Source organism: Ptychodera flava, chromosome 3, assembly GCF_041260155.1.
Source record: "Ptychodera flava strain L36383 chromosome 3, AS_Pfla_20210202, whole genome shotgun sequence".
NCBI classification, from domain to species: domain Eukaryota; kingdom Metazoa; phylum Hemichordata; class Enteropneusta; family Ptychoderidae; genus Ptychodera; species Ptychodera flava.
The window spans coordinates 26,340,992-26,361,395 of NC_091930.1; the positions used below are offsets into that span (position 1 = coordinate 26,340,992).

The 20,404-nt window shown below is 36.6% G+C and overlaps 1 protein-coding gene across 1 annotated transcript; it reads left to right on the forward strand.

Moving 5' to 3' along the window:
• The first annotated feature begins 7,548 nt into the window (after window positions 1-7,548).
• LOC139125965 (B-cell receptor CD22-like) lies at window positions 7,549-20,052 on the forward strand. Its single transcript, XM_070692043.1, has 10 exons — window positions 7,549-7,722; window positions 9,143-9,452; window positions 10,771-11,058; window positions 11,378-11,653; window positions 12,234-12,514; window positions 13,354-13,653; window positions 14,282-14,410; window positions 16,588-16,706; window positions 18,480-18,559; window positions 19,787-20,052. Exons 2-5 carry the CDS (start codon window positions 9,173-9,175, stop codon window positions 12,392-12,394), a joined length of 1,005 nt encoding a protein of 334 aa, XP_070548144.1. The 5' UTR covers window positions 7,549-7,722; window positions 9,143-9,172; the 3' UTR covers window positions 12,395-12,514; window positions 13,354-13,653; window positions 14,282-14,410; window positions 16,588-16,706; window positions 18,480-18,559; window positions 19,787-20,052.
• Window positions 20,053-20,404: the final 352 nt, after the last annotated feature.

Consider the following 20,404-nt stretch of genomic DNA (forward strand, 5'->3'; position numbering starts at 1 on the left):
CATGCCCAGCCCGCCTCACGATTAACAGTAAAAGGAGTGAAAAATGACTTCTTGTCCGGACCAGAAGTCAGGCTTTGTTGACACACGAAACGAAACGTAATCACACCACCGCGCATGCTCAACCACATCTACGCTGTGGCGTCCATAGAAACTTACGCTCTTCGAAAAGGTCTGGTCCATCGAAACTGGAGACTCAGCTAAAAACGCGCGAAAGTTGGGTGAAATACCGGAAAGATATAAATATGTAAGTGTTCACAGATTGTTCCGACTATAATGAGCTGTGCAAACAAACGTCTTGAACAGCTAAACTAACGATGGAGGCAGTCGATTGTGAGCTTCATGCACTGCATTGCACGTTGTGACCGACGGTACGGAGATCAAGTTTGGTGAATGAATTGAGAGAGAAAAACATATATGAATAAAAATTCAACACTTCACCATTGTAATCATTGAACTAGTCGTTTCTTCCATTATGGAGTATAATGAAAATTTCGTTGAAAATAAATGACGGGACTGATTCTGCTCCGTCTACTCAAACGAAGTTTTGTGTACGGCCAGGCTACGCTGCAGGCAACACAGCCTATCAGTATCAACTTCGCATATCGTTGCCGTAATTGATAACGCTCAGAAAGGAAAAATTATATCTTGAATGCAGTAAAAAAGTCATACGTATTAAATTTAAAACTATATCCAAAAAATATCAAACGTAACGGGTATTTATCCTTACAAGGACTACAGTAGTACAATTATCGGCTAGCTGCGATGCGATGGAGCTCCAGGCATGGTAGAAGTTCGAACACAAGAGAGATCCCGGCCTCACTGCAAAGTCGTCCCCTGCACACTCGGCCCGACGGCAAACTTACCTCTTAGTTTGATTCTGTTGTTTATATATTTTTGTATAAAATTCATGATACATATATCATGTATGTCTTGACTTTCACAACTGTATAATTTGCTTAGAACTCTGATTTGGCTGTAATCTACACACATCGGAGGGAGCGAAGGCAGGCCCCAAATTTGCATGGACAATGCCCGGGACAATGATACACGCAGCTCGATGAGAAAGTCATTCACGATAAACCTAAATGAAGTGATCGATACAAAACTTTTAAACATCACTGGTTCTGAAAATTTATGATCAGTGGTTCTGACCTACGGATTTTACACTGCGGCGTTGTTTTTTTTTGTGTTTGGCCGGATGCTAGTCCTGTAAGGCTGTACTGAATGGAGGTAGTAGACTGTACAAGTGCAGCGGGGTCGGGCCGAGATGGTGTGGGGCCTGCAGCAAGGTAAAGTTGACAGCGTCCATTGCAGAATGCCCGCATGCTATCCTTTCTCGTTTGGGAGGAAATTTACCGCTGTATTCAAAATGCCTTTTTACCAATATAAAAGCTCAAAAATTGATGCATCAAAAGCCAAGAGTCTGTAAATTTCTTAGCAGTAGCTCCATTGTTTTTTCTAAATTTTCGCTGAGATACAGCCGTGCGTATACTGGTCCCGATCGTTCTGACTCAGGCGTTCACAGCTGTTTAGGGAGCCGTCATTATTTACGACCTGGGGGTCGGAGTAATTACATTAGAAACTCCGAAATTTTGAGTCACACCCCAGCCAACCATGATGACTTTGCATGCTTTGAGTAACCCCCTCTCTAACAGAAAGTTTGGCTTACCTGAGCCCATGTAACAATATGTAGATATAAAAGCTCACCTAATAACCAGTCTCCGACCATATAGTATTGTTCAATTTGGATGGGTAGCATGTCATTATGGCGTGGTTAAATGTCAAAATGATTTTGAACACAAGTCAATTAAAATATACATTTCCATCATAATATAAAGGATGAATTCACAATAGTTCAGTTTTGTCCTAGATCCTGTGCACTTATAGTGATATCTGTCGAGAACATTTCTCCATGACCCAGCCTCTCCTTTCACCTCTGGTAACGACTGTTAGAAAACTACTGTGTGACATCATCACCACTGTCGATCCTCATCTTTACTGTCGCCATTGAGTACATGAACAACGATATCATTCTCATCGTCACTATCTTCTCTTTCATAATAAGTATTGCTAGTAGTAGCAGCTACTTGTAGTTTTTTGCCTTGCTTCATCTAGTTGATATTTATGTGTTCTGTTAAAGTATTATTATCTTTTTATTTAATATCTATCAGAGTAAAATATACATTATCAATTAATCATTATGTCATTGAGGACAGAGTAAGACGAAGAATAAACATTTTGAGCACCCCCTTATTAGCTTTCAATTTTTGAATGACCCCCAGGTCGTAAATACTGACGGTTCCCATACTTGCTGCCAAAGGCCATCGCGTTCACTGCATTCGACAGCGTACCACACATTGCCAAACTATGTTGCTTCGATTCGATTTCGCAATCACCTTGCCGCTAAAGCACAATCAGCTGAAATTTATTACTTCAAGTTACTCAATTTTGATAGCTATTTGCCTAGAGAAGTAAACCAAGTGTATACTGCAGGTGCAGCCAACGAACAATGCAGTTTTAAAAAGGTCCTTACTGTGATAAGATACATTGTGCATGACAAATAATGTGAACTGACTAAATTTAAGTAAAGAGGGTAATTAATTAGCTGTTCATAATTTGCCCTCCCACAGAAAATTTTTCGACTTACTCTCCCACTCTCAAACTTCATTTTTACCCACTCCCCACTTATTTTTGCCTGTTTCCCCTTCCCACTGTGAATTTTTGAAGCTCCCTCGCCCTGTGGCGAAAAAAAAATTGCCAATTCCCCTCAAAAATTTTTTCGCCAAGCCCTGTCCCCAGGACAATCAACCGATATCCGCCCTGCCCTACAAAACAAACTAAAATTTGCTCCCCTACCACCTAAAAACATGTCCCCTGCCCAAGCAAAATTAAAATTTCCCCTGCCCTCAAAAATTGCTCCTGGAATAGCTTTTTCGATGAATAGCTCCGTTGGCTGCACCTGATACTATGTCGTCTTGATTTTACATCGGTACCCGGAGTTCTGAGTGACCAACTGCAGGGTGCGCATCGGTGCACTGCCGACTGCAGTTTGAATAATCCGTATATAACGCACACTGTACCAGAATAGAATGTCAGCCTCCTCTGCCAAAGTTCTGTATCCTCTGAAACACAGTAGCAGTACGTATTTGAACAGACAAGAACAAAATAAAACCATTCGCAGGTCATTCAGCCGGCGACCGACTATGGGCGAATACCCAGGCAGTGTGGCGTGGCATGACAAGGCCCCAGGAATGTTGCAGGCTCGATGATGTCATCAGTATCGGCGTTCTAGGTCACGTGCACAGCCTACAAGTTGTCAACAAACCCGCGCGGCAATCCACTCGATCGGGCAATATTAGCGTTTGTGTGTCACTACAGGAGCACAAATTTGGCTTATTTCTTTACTGAACAACATTTCACAATGGATGTAAGAGAATAAAATGTAATTTCGAACATAAAAAAGGTTAAAGTTACAAATACTGGGGCTTTAAAAGACACGTTAATTTGTTTTGAGTATTGTTTGGTGTTTAGGGTACTTTTTGTTTGTTTAAATTTTAGTGTATTTTATCCTTTTCTTTATTTTCTTGTCTGTAAGTGGCTGCCTGATGGCGCTGTTGATCAGCAATTAAAAAAAAACATAGAAAGAGAAATGTCTGATTGGTTGAGATATCATTCGGTGTATCAAAATTTAAACTTGATCGGATTTATGAATAAAAGTATACCTGTAAACATTTGCACATGTCCTGAGTGATGGGCCGCTTTACTCATTAAATGAAAGTAATCCACGTTAATAAAACACAAAATATCGACAAAAATCAGGCAATTTGTTACAATAATTTGATCCATCCACATCAAAAGATAATTGGAAGGCTGTTCATGTAATATGAATATAATCCCATGGAATTTTTCTTAATGACGTCATCTCTGACTATCTATGACTGACTGACATGAAAATATGTCTTCACATTTGAAGTCAATTCATCGTTATTTGGCCTCACCTCGTTAACACGCTTAAAGGTAAAAAATGTAACTGCACATCGATATCAGTCGAACCGCTTCCATATCCTTTCGTGCCACCCCAAAACACATTTTCAGCGATACAATTGTTGATGCCAGCTTGGATCTATTGACCTGTTGAAGTTCCAGCAACACACCTTTTTGTCCTCCAACAAAAAGTTTAGGTTCGCTTGCATCAACGTTGCACAGTGAAGAGTGTGAGGCACCTTCGTTGTTGTTTCAGTGATAGTTGATCCGTTTTCGTCTAAGATATCCATATAAGGCTCATCTAAAAATATGTAAAACTGAAATTGATTCCGTGTCAATAATATATTGAGGAAACGTCTACATGCGGAAAACTGTCATATTATATGAATTATTGACAATCGCGGATAATTCGCCTTCTTTTATTAATTTAAGTAATTTTAAACATTATGTGCAAATATGTTAAAACATTAATTGAACCCACATTGGACATTTATAATGATGTGATCTTCACAACTTAGTTCAGCCCATCTCCATGCCGGTACAGTGAAGTGTTCTGGTTGGCATTAAATAATGCTCCACTGTCATCTTTGTACAGAGTTGTGGTCCACTTGTTTACGTTTCCGCTTGTTCGTGAACTTTTACTCGTTGTCTTTGTACCAAAACTAGGTTCCAGGGGGCGCTATCATCAAGTTCAGCTGTTTCAGGTGAGGTTGCCGCTGTCGCCAGTCATAACAGTAAAGTTAGTATGGATGAGGCATATTGGCCTATTTGCCGTGGGCGGTCATAGGAAATGAGATTGATCCATCTTCGAGACAAACATTTCCCAAAAGTTAAAGCTGAAAAACCAACTGACATTTATCTGTTATGATATCAATCTGACGCTGTAGGTATATCGTGAAATAGTAATTTTCTTTGCACCAATTTGGAAGATTATGTCATATCTGTAACTGTATTGCCCCGACTGACATGTAATGAGCTTGTCGCGTTGTGACTCCTACGTTCAGGCTTTGAAACGATCATCCGCCTTTCGTTAACTGCTGACCGAAGCAACAACTTTCTTTTAAGAACACAAACAGACATACAAACAGACAGAGAGACAGACGCACGCACATACACACATCTCCGACATTAGCCACACCATAACATCTGAATTTCACTCACAAATCATATAAACGTCTGCCCTAGCCTTTCTGAGTAACAAGGTAGATCTAAACCTGTGCATTCATATAAATCATTTTCACTCCTCAGTTGCGTTCAGGATACGAAGATCGTATTCAAACACGCCCCTTCCCCTACAATGTCATGCAAATTAGGATTGCCCGATGTTCTCCCTGAGGTCAGGAGTCTGTCCGGAGGTTCCCCCTTATAACATGCAGCAAGCGTTCGTTCTTCCACGTAACTACAATTCAGTTGAGTGTTATCACCGTGTATCACACATGTATCACTTGGCGTAACAAAGATTATGCACTTGAATCCTGGTGGTATACCAATATTTAGTGTACTTGTAAAACGAGGAGAAATACTATTTATTCCGATAGCCGAGACAATCATTTAAAGACTAGCTATCTATTTTATACACATTCTTATCCGATATCGAGCATAAACAATTATGTTGAATTCATTCAATTCCAATTCAATATAAGTTTATTTAACATGTAGTAAGTGTGCTCATATCGCATCGGTCGAACATTTGGTCAATACACTCAAAATATATTCATAGCATGAATGTAAAGTACGTTAAATTTCATAGAAATTGGATTGCAACATTTGATGACTATGTAAAAGTATAGTAAACATAGGTTTCGATTGTTTGCCCTAACAGTCAATCTGGATGCTTTATATTTTTAGTTCATGAATATCACAAACAGCTCACCTTTAAAGCAAAAAAATCCCAAAAACATACATATAACAGACTTACAGTCAGTGAAAACTCATCCGTTTTTAAACTTTATTCTTCATCAGTAATGTATGCAATTACGTCACAACAATTAACAATACAAACTTCTAGATGTATTCACGATTAAATAGGGTAACTCCTCATCTTTATTGCAATGAAGAAAACATTGATTACCTATCTCTTTTTCAAATCTGGCACTGGTCACCTTATTAAGCTGTAATTTATCTCTCCGAGATAAATTGATTTATTTTCTGCCAAGTATAGTTATAAAAAAATAATTTTCTATGTCATTGGTCACATTTTATATACAGTACTCGTCCTTGTCAGGTAAATGACATGAAATTGCTCTACAACCAAATCTAGACTTTTAAGCGGTGTGAAACTGACTAGGACTGGATTATTGTCTTTTCAAATGCATCGATTGTACACTGATAAAAATGACCGTCAGTAACAATGGCTGTACCACAAATAATGGTTAGGAATTTCACAGCTGCTTCTCATAGATGGTCTTATTTGAAACTGTCGAGAAAACTACATTATTGAAATAATATCCTCTAAGATTTATAAGTTGGTTAAATGGACTAACATTGCATTTGTCACGGCTTGTCATTTAACTTTATTGATGATTTAATGATTTCAAAATGCATTCTCAGCTCTCTAGTGATTAACCTTGATGAGATAAATGGTCGGCAATACATTCGCAGATATGTGGCAATTTGGGTTAACCATTCGTAGTTTGGGTTATTTTATTTGAAAAAGAAAAGTTCATCACTGGGATAAAAAGAAACAGAAAAACATTAGAGTGAATCTGTCCGACATCATTCAGGCTGTCAATATCTTTGTTGATAGAATACTTGCATCTAAATGTGATTGATTATATTGTATTCACAATGAGAAACTTATATCTAGATTGAAAATAATATGAAGTGAAAAAATAATCGAGTTGTTAATTGATCTGATCCAACGTTATACTTGATTTCATGTTGTGTCTCTCTCAGACATACATGTTTATGGATTGTTTTATATAATATATGTTATAAAGTCAACGCTCACTTGTAATAGAAGAAATCGGAAACAATATAGATATATCAAATTATATCCAATCGTTCGACGTTTCTAGAATTAGGACTCTCATTTTATGTTGATACGTGATAACATAATTTTGCGGATTTTTATCACTTTTATATGTTTCTCTATTTCGATTTTAAGAGGTCAGACCAATCTCTGTGCGAATGCTCAACTTGTGCATCTTGAATTGATTCAATGTAGGTTTGACTCAGTGAATCGAAGAAAGATGGTGTTACTCTCAACCTTTGAGAAGGACTAGTTAAAACCGTAAAACTACCACGAGCTGTGCATATCCACAAACGACAAACGGTTACCAAGGTAACCAGCATGCTCCGCATCCTCTAGGAAAAGAAGACTTGGTCCGAAGTGAGGACAATGTGTGACCTTTGTTTCAGAGGCAAACATACGTTTGCAAACAATACTCTTCAAGATTAAAAAGCGCCCTCCTTTTGACAGTACGGATACAGGATGCTGTCGAGTCGTAAAGTGTGCATTTCACGCCATCTAGCGGTCGCTTCCTACAATCAGGCAGATGTACGTAATACGTGTCAGATTATACATTAACCTGCCTTAAAAAAACAACAAAACAAAACAAAAACAAAACAGAAGTAACCGAGCACGATATTCTCGTGAGTACATCAACAATACTACTAATCTTTGCGGTGGTATCGAGAGGTGGCTATAATCCAGTCCTTGCATTTTGGAGATAATAGTCGTGAAAATGGTGTATCCCCTTATTTTGGTGGTGACATTAACCGTGATGCACTTACCAGGTAGGTTGCTTATTTTGTCATACAGTTGCCGGTTGCTGGTTTTCACCCTTCACATCGTAAAACCATATAATGTTTTAACGGGAAAATTCAGTAAATAGCAATAATAACGTGATAGACTTTATTAAACTCGTTGAGTAGATTATGAAGGCTTAACCTTAACAAATACATCTATGGGTGTGTTTTTTCCTTTTACATCGAAATACAAGGTCGGTCGGTTTCTACAAATTTTCGATCACAGAAACTCCCCGTAAAGGGATCATAAATGGCGTCAAGGATAATGAAAGCGGCTTCTTGCTCTTTACCCCAAGGTTCAATGTTTGTCAGGGCATTTGCGCTATTCGAACGAGACGCCATGTTACTTTGCACTAAAGCAAGTATCAACTTACTACACAAACTACTTGACGTCATGGTAGAGAGCGTGGGCGGCGTGTGACCTGGGTAGTAACTACAACACAAAGTTAAGTGACGAGGAGAACACGAATAGTAAACTTAAAAGGGCATTTGCTTGATTTCAGTATCGAATGACACGGGATGTGAAACATAAGTTAAACCATAGACCTAATGGGTCTATGAAAAAACTAAAACGATGTTAGATTGCTGTTGTTATAGTAAATCATGTACAGAATAATACATTTTTTTGCATTTTATGGTGAGCAAATTAATACACCTAAATCTTTGTCGATGTTTAAGATTTTTAGGACATTTTCTTGCCATTCCCTCTTTTTAAATATTGTCATGATCACACGTTGAACTCGAAAACATCGCACTCAGACGTGCGACTAAACAAACACAAACAACAATAACAGAAAGTCGGTCTTGGTCAACAATTGCCATGGAAACCATAAAATCCATGTCAAGAACATGGCGTTCATCTTTACAATTTTGGGTTTGTACAAGACACAAGACTGTACATTTCCTCAAACATGTAGCCTATCAGCCAAACATTTTTGTTTAGACGAAGCCCAGGTTGAAACAAGGAACTAACAGAGATTGATAGTAAACTGTGTAGGATATTTTCTCGCAGAACCGTTATCACTCTGATTTCAGTTAAAATGAGGGGGATTTAGAGCCAAAACGACATTCAAATCTCGAGATTTTCAAAGTTTTTACAATTGCCTTGACAAATTAATTTGATCGTGATATTTTAATCATAAGGTACTTTTAAAGTTTGTATATAATAAGTTTGAGTTTTTGAGAAAAAACATTTTAATGACTGCAAAGTATATGCACACAAAAACTGTATTTTCCTTTGATAGTTATGGCTTTAAGCGAAACATACACCTTGCTAGTAATAACTTTTGCATGTGTACCCAATTATGTAATTTGATATTGCCACAGGTCACCTATAAAAGATGTTTACCGGCAAGTAAGTTCTGGCGATGACATGGTCTATACACAGCGTTTTCATTTATTACCTTAGGTATTAGCTGCATTATTGCGGTAACGCCAAATGACACTGGTGATATATGGTGATAGCACTCAATTGAATTGTAGTTACGTGGGGGAACGAATGGTTGCTGCATGGTATAAGGGGGAGCCTCCTAATCACGTCCGCCTGACCTTAGGGAGAACGTCACAAAATCCTGAATTGTATGAAGTTGTAGGGGACGAGGACATGTTTGAATACAATCTTCGTATCCGGAACGCAACTAAGGAGTCAAGTGATTTGTATGAATGCACAGATTTGGATCTACCTGGGAACTCTGAGACAGCATACGTATTTGTGATTGGTGAGTATATCAGTATTTTGAAAGTATATACGTCGCATAACGTTGATAAGTCGTGCAAAATGCACTTTACGAATCGATAAATTTTGCAAAAGGCATGGCCCTCCATAATCCAAAACGTTCCTTTCGTAAACGATCTATTGAACAGTGCGAAGCCTCGGACATCTAGGCAAAATGGCATTGTTATAAAAGACCCGGACGACATGCTGAATGAAGAATATACTACTTGAATATCGAGAGACTCGTAACGTGTTAATCAGGATAAAGACCGAGGAAATTTTAAACAACTGTTCTCAGACATTCCTGACTCTTCAGTGTCGACTACACAGCACAGTATGAGTAGCCGGCGCTGAATTCCTGATGATAACGACAGTGCCTTGATATAGTTATATATATATATATATATATATATATATATATATATATATATATATATATATATATATATATATATATATATATATATATATATATATATATATATATATATATATATAATTTTATATATATATAATATTATATATATATATATATATATATATATATATATATATATATATATATATATATATATATTTCGTATTGATGTGTTTCGAGACCTCTCCTTATCTGTCTGAACCAATTTCTTCATCGCAATCCTGTGAAAAACACGCAAAATGAAGAACTTAATAACATGGACATGTCCCTCAGTCTTAGCTGGTCTTCCTCGTGAATTTCTGCCTCTGCCTACAAAGTGAGCGAAGTGATATTGTTCTGTTTTCGTTTTACTATGCTGTTCCAAAATGATGCTGTTTTATTTTTGGATCTAGATAGAAAGCCGCAACGAATATGTGATGGAGAAGCCCACATCAACTTGTTCATGAACATAGAGTAAAATGGCAAATTGAAAATTGAAAAGCGATTTCAGAAATCAATGTTGGGTTAGACAGAATGCTCTCCGACAACATGTATTAGAAATCTACGATGCGACGGTACTTTTCAGGTCCATCGCATGTACGGGCTTATTATTGTTGTCGTAGTGAATGACGATTCGATTTCAATGTCATTTTTTATGAAAATCGGAAATTTTTGTTTCCTTTAAGTTGATACTTGGGTGATGGCCTCGGCACTTTTCTCGGATTTTGTACGATAACCGTTGAACCTTATTCATATTAAATAGCTAAAGGTATTATTGGGGGACGTGTGAGCAAAGTTTAATACTTTGATGTTGAGACCTCTACTGCCTTTAAAATGATAATATTTAGTGTGCTCATGATTGTAATTATGTTATTTGAGACGTCAAACACCGCAGCTAAGGATATCTAGGTGATATTCATTCCAGATGGTGTTCCAATTTGCTCGGTTCATCCTGGTGAAACGGTGATACAGGGAGATTCTGTTGCGTTTGAATGCCTTATTGATTTAAATGAAAATGCTCCAGGAGACTTGGTGTGGTTGCAAAATGGAGAGGAAGTATCACGCCACCAAGGGAAACACTATACGTGGGAGACTCAGCTAAGTAGTTCAGACCATAACGCTACCTTTGACTGCCAGCTGCAACACTACACGTTGCCGAACTGGAAGTGGTCGACAATATCATGCCTAGAAAATATTCGAATGAACGTTCAGTGTACGTCAGTTATGACATACAGAGTACTGTCGTACATAAATACACTTGGATGATGTGAAAAAAATCGTTCTTGGTATATGTAGCGCATAAGCTTATGGTCCGTCGTGTATATACCATTGTACTTCATGTACGAGATTACACTTCAATCCATCCATTAATCGATCAATTAGTAAAGCGTTTCTTTGTTGAAGGTAAAATATCACTTTTACCAATATCAAAAAGCAGTCATGCAAACATTGCGGACGAAAACATCGGAACTAAAGTAGGATACTTTGTTAATGAGAGGTAATAATGTACATTTGAATTTTTTTTCGCTCAGATGCCCCAGATGTTTCCGTAGTTTACGCAAGTCAGAATCCAATGAGGGAAGAGGCTGACTTCATCGCTGTATGTGAGGCAATCGATGCCAATCCAGAGGAAAAAACAGACGAATATTGGATCGGCCCCGATGGCAAAATGATTTCTGTTAGCACATCACTTTTACTCTTGAATGTAAGCAGAGAGACGAGTGGTGAATACACCTGTTTTATGAGCAACGTCTTTTACAACGGAGTCAAGGGTAATGGAACAGCTACAGTAGAAATTGATGTACAGTGTAAGATTGTGCTTATTACTAAGAATCAAATGAATTGCCTGTTAATGCTGACACCAGTAACGAGTGAAAAGTTAAGAATGCAGTGGTTTATATTCCTACGTGATATTAACTATCATTTATCAGAATACAACTTCAATTATCGTAACTCGTTCACACGTCGAGCAATGACATATATTATACAATTTTGGCTAATAACCGAAACAACAAAGATATTATAAATGCATAATGCAGAATCGCCACCAATCTATCCTTCGATCCATCAACTCATCGATCTGTACATATGTACACTGAGCCCTTCATCTACCTAATCATCCTTTCATCCATCCATCCATTGCTCCGTCAATCGACCTATCGATCCATCCATTAATCGATTCAACAATCCGTCCGCCCGTACGTGCATACGTGCGTACGTCGTTTCATTCGTACATACATACATACATACATACATACGTACATACGTACATACATACATACATTTTACATATAGTTTACAATTTTACATATCCAATGACGAGTCTCCCAGAAATAGACAATCAAAATCCGACTCCTATACGTGATATTTTATAACTTCAATGCTCAGATTTATCATCTATCGACATGGCGGTCACACCATTTGTCAACATTACCGAAGGGGACGAGGTTACTATACACTGTGAAGCATTGGACGGAAACCCCGATCCACACAGACTAGAAATGTTATTTGAAGGCATGTCATCAATCAACGTGATGGTCGAGTATTGAACCACACTATCGCCAGTATCGAAGCATCTTATAGCGGTATCTACCAATGCAATGCTTACACTCTTTTCTACGATGATGCAGAAGAACACTCTTCCGTTACAAAGGATATTGTAGTGTACTGTGAGTACAAATACTAACCGAGTCGATGCTTTTGTTTTTCAGTATATTATGGAAATTCACTTCTATCTTAAAATCAATCGCATACTTCTGTACTATTTCTCCCCGTATTAGTTTTATAACCTTTCCCTAGACTATATATATATATATTATATATATATATATAATATATATATATATATATATATATATATATATATATATATATATATATATATATATATATATATATATATATATATATATATATATATATATATATATATGTGTGTATGTGTGTGTGTGTGTGTGTGTGTGTGTGTGTGTGTGTGTGTGTGTGTGTGTGTGTGTGTAGAATAATATTTCATGAAGTTACACGGCATCAAAACGCAATAATACAGATAAAGTTACAGTAATATGTTGCCTGTATTATATTATAATACACGCGAATTCACATGATGAATACAGGCTTGCTGAATACAAGCAATGGATTATTAACTGTATTCGTTTGTATGTGCACTATTTAGCTAAAATACAGGCAATAATCCATACAAAAACAGTAAGTATTATTGGTTTCCATGCAGTGTAATTGTCTGTTATTGCATTTACTATTTAATGAGTGGATGCCTGTCTAGTTTCATTTAGGAGATCAAGTTATGAATCGTACATATCTTCGAGGTTCACAAAAACAACTTCCTCATATGTCATAGTTGTTGATGTAATAGTTTTCATAAATCTGAAAAACCTGATTGTCCAAAGCCAGGCCGATAACCGAAATCATAAATTTAAAACAGTAAACAATGTCTTTACATTTATGTTCACAATGCCTCTGGTGAACAATTTTAGACTTTTTTTCATTCCAGATTCCCCCAAATTGGTATCTGATGATTTAGAATTCGAGGCAGATATTGGTGACGACGTGTCCATATCTTGTGAAGTTCATGGATATCCAACGCCTGCCATAAAGTGGTTCGACCAAAATAGCGACATCATCATTGGCGAGGAAGAAAATTTGAATATTACAGTTAGGTTGAGCGAAACATTAGTTAAGAGCACGCTGACTGTTACCGTCGCCGATGAGTCGTATTACGGGCGATACACATGTAAAGCAACGAACGACATACCTCCTGATGATGAACAAACGATGGAAATAGTAAAGCCAGGTGATTCATTAAATAATCACTTTAAGTTTAGTTTCGCAATGTTTCTGTCTTTATGTACTAATTGTGTGTTCATACACCTGAGGAAGTAGGTGTAGTTTGAGATGAAACTTCAAAACTACAAACTGTTCGATTAGACTGTTAACGAGCGTAATCAATATTACACTTACCAACGCTATCAACCACACATTCAGGTTACATAGAGGTGTCTAGATATCCCTATTTACCCTCACATAGTGATGTATGTGTATATGTAATGACATATCAGCTTAATGATTTAGTGTTACGGTTTTGAAATACACTCTGCAATACGTTATGAAAAAATAAAAATTCGATTACATTTAAATTCTATCTTTATCGGATACTCATTGCAGTTTACAAATCTATACTATAAATTAGGTGATTTTCTCTCCTGTCGTTATTATGAATTTAAAAATTCTGGTTTGTCCGAGCGAAAATGGCCTAACAGAACAACCTAAACTAAGGATTGTCTTGCTCAAAGATTATCGTACTTCTCCTGGACAAATAGACAATAGTTTTTGAATAACCTATCAATATTCGTCACAGACAACTCATAAACACAGTGCTATTTCTCTTCTAATAGCATGGTCACATGATTTCATCTTAACAGGTTCAAATTCAGACATCATTGCCATCAGCATCACATGTACTGTCATTGTTGTGGTTTTAGTCGTTGGAATTGTTCTTGGAATTCTGTTCTACAACAAACGAGTCGCCAAGAATCAAAGCAACAGCACAGGTAGGTAAATAACACACATTAGCATGTGATGTCTTGAAAGTAGTGAAACAACATGTATTAGTACCCGAACTTTCAGTTATTTGGCTGGAGGAAATTGATGGTAGTCCATCATTTAAAATGTGACCCTCCCCTTATGCCCTAATCTAAAATATGACCTCCCCTTTACGCCCCTTTCTATAATGTGACCCTTTCCTCTCCAAACTCAAAAGTATATAACGTGTGTATAACCTTAATAGATCTACGAAGTGATCCTCTCGAATCTTCATGGAAAAAACAAACAAACAAACAACAACAAACAAACAAAAAACCGGTTACTCTCGCCCTGCGGGTCAATTCCGTATCCATTATATATCTTAATTGACGTATAATTTCACATTCAATGTTTGAACTTTCAGCGAATATTTTAACCTTCTCAAATAATCACTTTTAGGCAAGATTTAAAGTAATATCATTGAAAACAAATCACATTTGATAAACAATTTTATCAACTGCATGCTGTACAATCGGTTATTCAAAATTAAAAGTGACAATAGCTGTAATGTTGACATTCATTTATAGTTTGGCTTGTGGTGGTACAGGAAGCACTATTATTGTTTGTCGAGAAACTATGAGTAAAACTTTTCCTATCATTGCACAGATATAGCAAGTTTTAAATATGTTTCAGAGTTTGCCATTCGACTACCATAACAAGAGAATTCATGTTTTCTGTGAATTCCAACTTAATATTTATTGTCACATTTGCACTTTCATTAACCTGTTCTGATCAAATACATTTGTATCAATCGTCAAAAACATATAAAAGCAACATTAAATTAGTTTAGTATTGTAAAAAGTATCACCCACAATATTCTCATAGACTGCCATGTATAGTGAATCAACGTTTTCCGTAAAATTCCAAACCAAACGTCTTGTATACATATGCACTTGCAATCTAATCGAGTACACTTATATCAATAATCTAAAGTCACACACACACACACACACACACACACACACACACACACACACATATATATATATATATATATATATATATATATATATATATATATATATATATATATATTGCAAGTGCATATATATATATATCTTTAGATATAGCCTGCTTTGTGCGATAGAATTGTTAATAGTTTGCCAAATCGACTCCAATGTGTTATGATCTAATACCTTTTGTCAAAGCACTATATTGGACACATCTTGGCTTCAAATAGCACAATGGCGACCCTTCTAAAAGGCATGCGTGAAATTTCATGACCTTCACAACTCTTTTTGTGAAATTTGCTAGCAGCTCCAAAAAAACACCAGCCTCCCCGCTGTTTTTTTGGTCCAGTCCCCTGTGGAGCTAATTCATATTTTGCATTGAGCATAAACTTAGCAATGTAAAATATGACCCTTTTCCAGGCTAACTTACTAAAAAGTGGTTTTTACGTTACTGATAAGAGACCTTAAGACGCGATTTCACAGAAAGTGCTGTTTGTCAACATTCGAGTAATAATGATTGACTAAGCCTTGGTAAATGTCCTATCAAAAATTTGAAGTATTTTCATCATTTGATAAACTACTTATTGTATATACTTTCATTTCCAATCCTGATAAGTTAGATGAAAATGTGATATTTTGAGGCCAGTACCTTAAACGATTTTGTATTAACCTTTGCACAGATAACAAGACAACCCATGCAAATATTCCTTAAATTGATCGCTGCGTTTGATAATGTAACAAAACAGTAGAAAATTGTTTATTCAGTATCTCAGAGCGCCAAGAGTTTCAACCCCTGCAAAGTTTGTTCACATTTACATTAACACCACCGAAAGACATTCTTACATCAAAAAGAGGAATTGGTACGAGAGAATAATTTTAGAACATTGCCCGTTGATAATGAACCAGAAATTGTTTATTTACTATCTCGAAGTGCCAATATATGCAACCCCTGCAAACTTTGTCTACAGTTAGGTTTACCCTATCGAAAGACATTCTGACATCCAAAAAAGGAACTGATACTAGAGACTAAGTGTAGAACTATGCCTGTTGATAAGCGTTGCAGAAACAAATCTAATAGCATGTTTTTATTTTATTGCAGATTACGCTAATGCAGGGTAAGTGATGCCATTCACTTTGAAATAATAATTTTATTGATATCTAGTATTGTATTTAATGGAATTGTAAGATAAATTCAGACTAATATTTCTTTAAAGACCAGATACCAGCGACTATGCTGAAATACCCGCAATTAATACGAGTCACCGACAGGAAATAGAAGGTTTATCAGAGGCGAATGATCTCGATCCCTTGCAAGGTAAGAATTGTTCTTTATGATTGTTCCAGATATATATTGTCATTTAGTAAAACTATTGTTCAATTTTAAATTGTCCCAGTACCATTGCAAAATTTTGGTCCCAACGTAAGGGTTCAGCGCCACTAGCATCGTCAGAGAATACTTCAACATTAGTGAAGGTGGGACCATCCTGGGAAATTCGTCTCCTTGTAGGCTGTTCACGTACTAGTTCTTAAGATAAAGAATAGGGAGACCCTCGTCAAGTGCTTTACGCAGAAGAAAACAATCAATAGAGTTAATAACTTTAATAATGGTATTTGATCTGGCTGTAACTGAGACAAGATCGTCGACAACATTCGAACTTTGTCCCATACATGCCGGAATCTGGCGAACCAAAGCTTCTAGAAACAATACATTATATGCACCATTCTACTAACAGGAATAATCTCTCTTGAAACTAAAGTTTTCTATTCAAACTATGGCGCATAGCTGGTTTATGTACTAGTGAATAGGTACTCAGACCGCACATGATTATCACACAAATGATGGCAGACTGAAATAGAACTAGTTCACAATCTATGTAGGCACTGGCAAATTTCTAAGCATGTTTAACTTTAGGTATACATGTAAAATTAATGAATAGCAAACGTCAGTGATGATGGGAGGAGGTGTGTAAGCATTATAGAAGTAAATAGGTATGTATGCTGAATGGTCGGCACACAGTCGTTTCGGTACCTTGTTGGCTTATCAATATCTTCATCATGAAAAAAAGAGGAATCAAGTGAAGAGACATTTATATGTGACCCATGTCGAATATGGATGTTATTAATGGTGATCAAGCCAGGCAACGTTCGTGCATGTTGAAACGTGGACCAGTATCTTATGCGATGATCGGTTGAAGGTGTGTCGGTTCAGTAGGACCTAGTTTTCCACTTTCGAAGTAAAGTCAAAAGTCACATTTGCTTTTGATTTGCCATTGATAATAGAATTTGGTTGTGGAATTTTGCATAAACCGGAAGCATTAACAGGAGGCTTAATTGCATTTTTCTTTTCGAATATCAAATATACTAAACCGGGCTAAAACGTTACTTTTTACACATAGACGATTTGATACATAATTCTTTGACCTTTTCTTAAAGTATAACAACTATGCTTTGAACAAAAAACAACTTTGTAGTGGCTTTGAATTTTTTTTTTTTCATTACCTCAAAGGTAAATAAATACACTCTTAAAGATGTTACCTCAAAGTCAACGTACATCTATACAGCTTTGTTAAACTAGCCGGGATGAGCCACACGCTCACGCTCGGCAGCGCTGCTTTAGGTGGAGCATAACGTCTCCTTGGCTAACATCGATGATAATTAATTAAATGATTAGTTGATGGTAAACAGATGAGATATTTATAAGGAGAAGCTCTCAACGTTATCTTCTCTGCTGTTTCTGACTCAGATCACAATCGGTTATGGCTTGAGTATGAGGTTATTGGAGGTTTCGTCAGTTTGCAGAGAGGTTAACGAAATTGAATTCATTGATGATTTAAGTACGACTTTCTGTCTTTCGGAAGGTCATCTGGTCATGTCAGGGCTTTTTGCTAAATTGATAAATGTTCCGAGGTGGTAAATTTAAGCATATTAAAAACTTTGTATGTCATAGTCCAGGGATGTTTTAGGTGGCCATTTTTCAGACAGAAGGGAGTGCCAAATTGAATGATGATTATCTTTATCATTGTTTAATTTCGGCTTGCTACACATTTACACAAGCACTAATACATACAAACTCCATTTTTATAAGCAGAAACCACTGTTGAGAAATTTCAACAAAAGTCACATAAGAATGTTCATGAAGAGAACATCACTTCTAGCGGAATGACGAAAGTAAGTGATCTAATTTACATACTGTCTACTTTTCTCATAGTGATGCAATTGCTAACAGAATATCGAGTGTCTTTTTGAATTGTGCATTATAGTCAATGTCATTTATTGTTTGGTGAGCAAGTGCAAAAATGCCCACATTTGACCCCGCAATGGTCCATGATAATTGCTATATCATTACAGCCTATTTAATTAGAATATGCATGTAGCTACCCTGGTGGCAACTCTAGGCATTTTGAAACATTCAAGATAGCCACCTAGATGGTCATATCTCAGCCTTGTGAGCTGTGGCAAGAGTTTTTCAGGTGTCCTTTGCAGGTTCCTGTCTTCCAAAGACTTACCTGTGCGATCATTGATTTGGATCAGATCCAAGATGGCCACAAAAATGGCTGCTACTGTCAAAACTCATTTCATAAGACCAATGATTGCGTTTGAGAGGTTTCAGATGTTGTTGGCAAGTAATTCGCAAATAGCAAAATCATTCATGTAAGGCATATGATGAACATCGTAAATCAGTACTTGCCATTAATTGGTTTCCAATGTTCTTTGTATATGTTGTGTCACAGCGACAGATTCTTTTTGTATAACGTGATTTGGTTTAGGGTCGATTATATCACACTTTAAGTAATATCAACCGTACAATTTTACAGAAAAGACCAAATGGACGGAAAATAAATAAACAAAGCAGTATAAATACTTTCAAAAATATATATAAACATTTCGTAACATATATTGAATATTTCAGACCATATTTATGTTTAACGTAGAGTAAACAATAAAATAATTCATTTAGATATAGAATTGATGCTAAAGCCTAAGATGGCCAGCGAAAAGGTCCCACGACAAAAATGGGAGGGTATTCATACATAAAATGCATATTTGTCGATTTAATAAGTTTATTAACGTTTCATATGTTCCGGTCGTGTTTCTGGTTATCAAATCTAAATTATTTTCCAAGAGCATCATGGTTGCTATACTTGCGCATCATTTAGACAATTAAGGACTTCACGAAATGTCGACATGAATAAAACGCGAAACATTGTGCAATGTTATTTTGAAACCACGAAATGTTTATGTATCCATGTTTATAATAGTTTACATTATTATATCAGACATTAACTACAAAATCGTCTAAGCTTGTGACTCCTCACTTTTTCTCGATTCAACACTTTCTTTTCGTTACATATATTTTTACAAAATTATGCCCCTAATATTATTCTCTTTGTTCAGGCGGCTCCTCAAACAGACATTGGCAATTATGAAGTTAATCTCAGCTCGATTGGTACCCCTGGGCAGAAGAGCAAGAGCCAGCCTGCCGATACAGAGCAGATGCAATATGCATCATTACAGCTCACGCAACCAAGTGAATATCAAAGTTTAAGATAGAAAGCGCACTTGAAACAGATTATCGGACTCTCAATTATGTATGATGACATTGCAAATGCTATTTCAAATTCAAAGCGCTCCGGCAACTAAAAGTCATTTTAATTTATATATCTTTATTAGCATGAGCCTTAACTCTTTCGGCCTATGTCGGGTAAACAGAAGTGCTTGTCACAATGAATATGAAAAGTATTTTTACGGAGACATTCGTACACTACGAAGCAGCTCGCATGAATAAATATATCCATGAGGGCGATAGAAACACACACAGAAAGAGACAAAGGTAGAGTCAGAGACTATATCTGTCGTTGTGGAAGATTCCAGTGATCGATGCTAACAGCAGATTATTATTTAATAACACAGATTACTTTAGGTGCTCATGCGGATTATAAAATCACACCCCTTTCTTCAGCAGAGAATTGGCGGAGTACACATCCTAACAATGCCAACTTCGATCACCGAGCA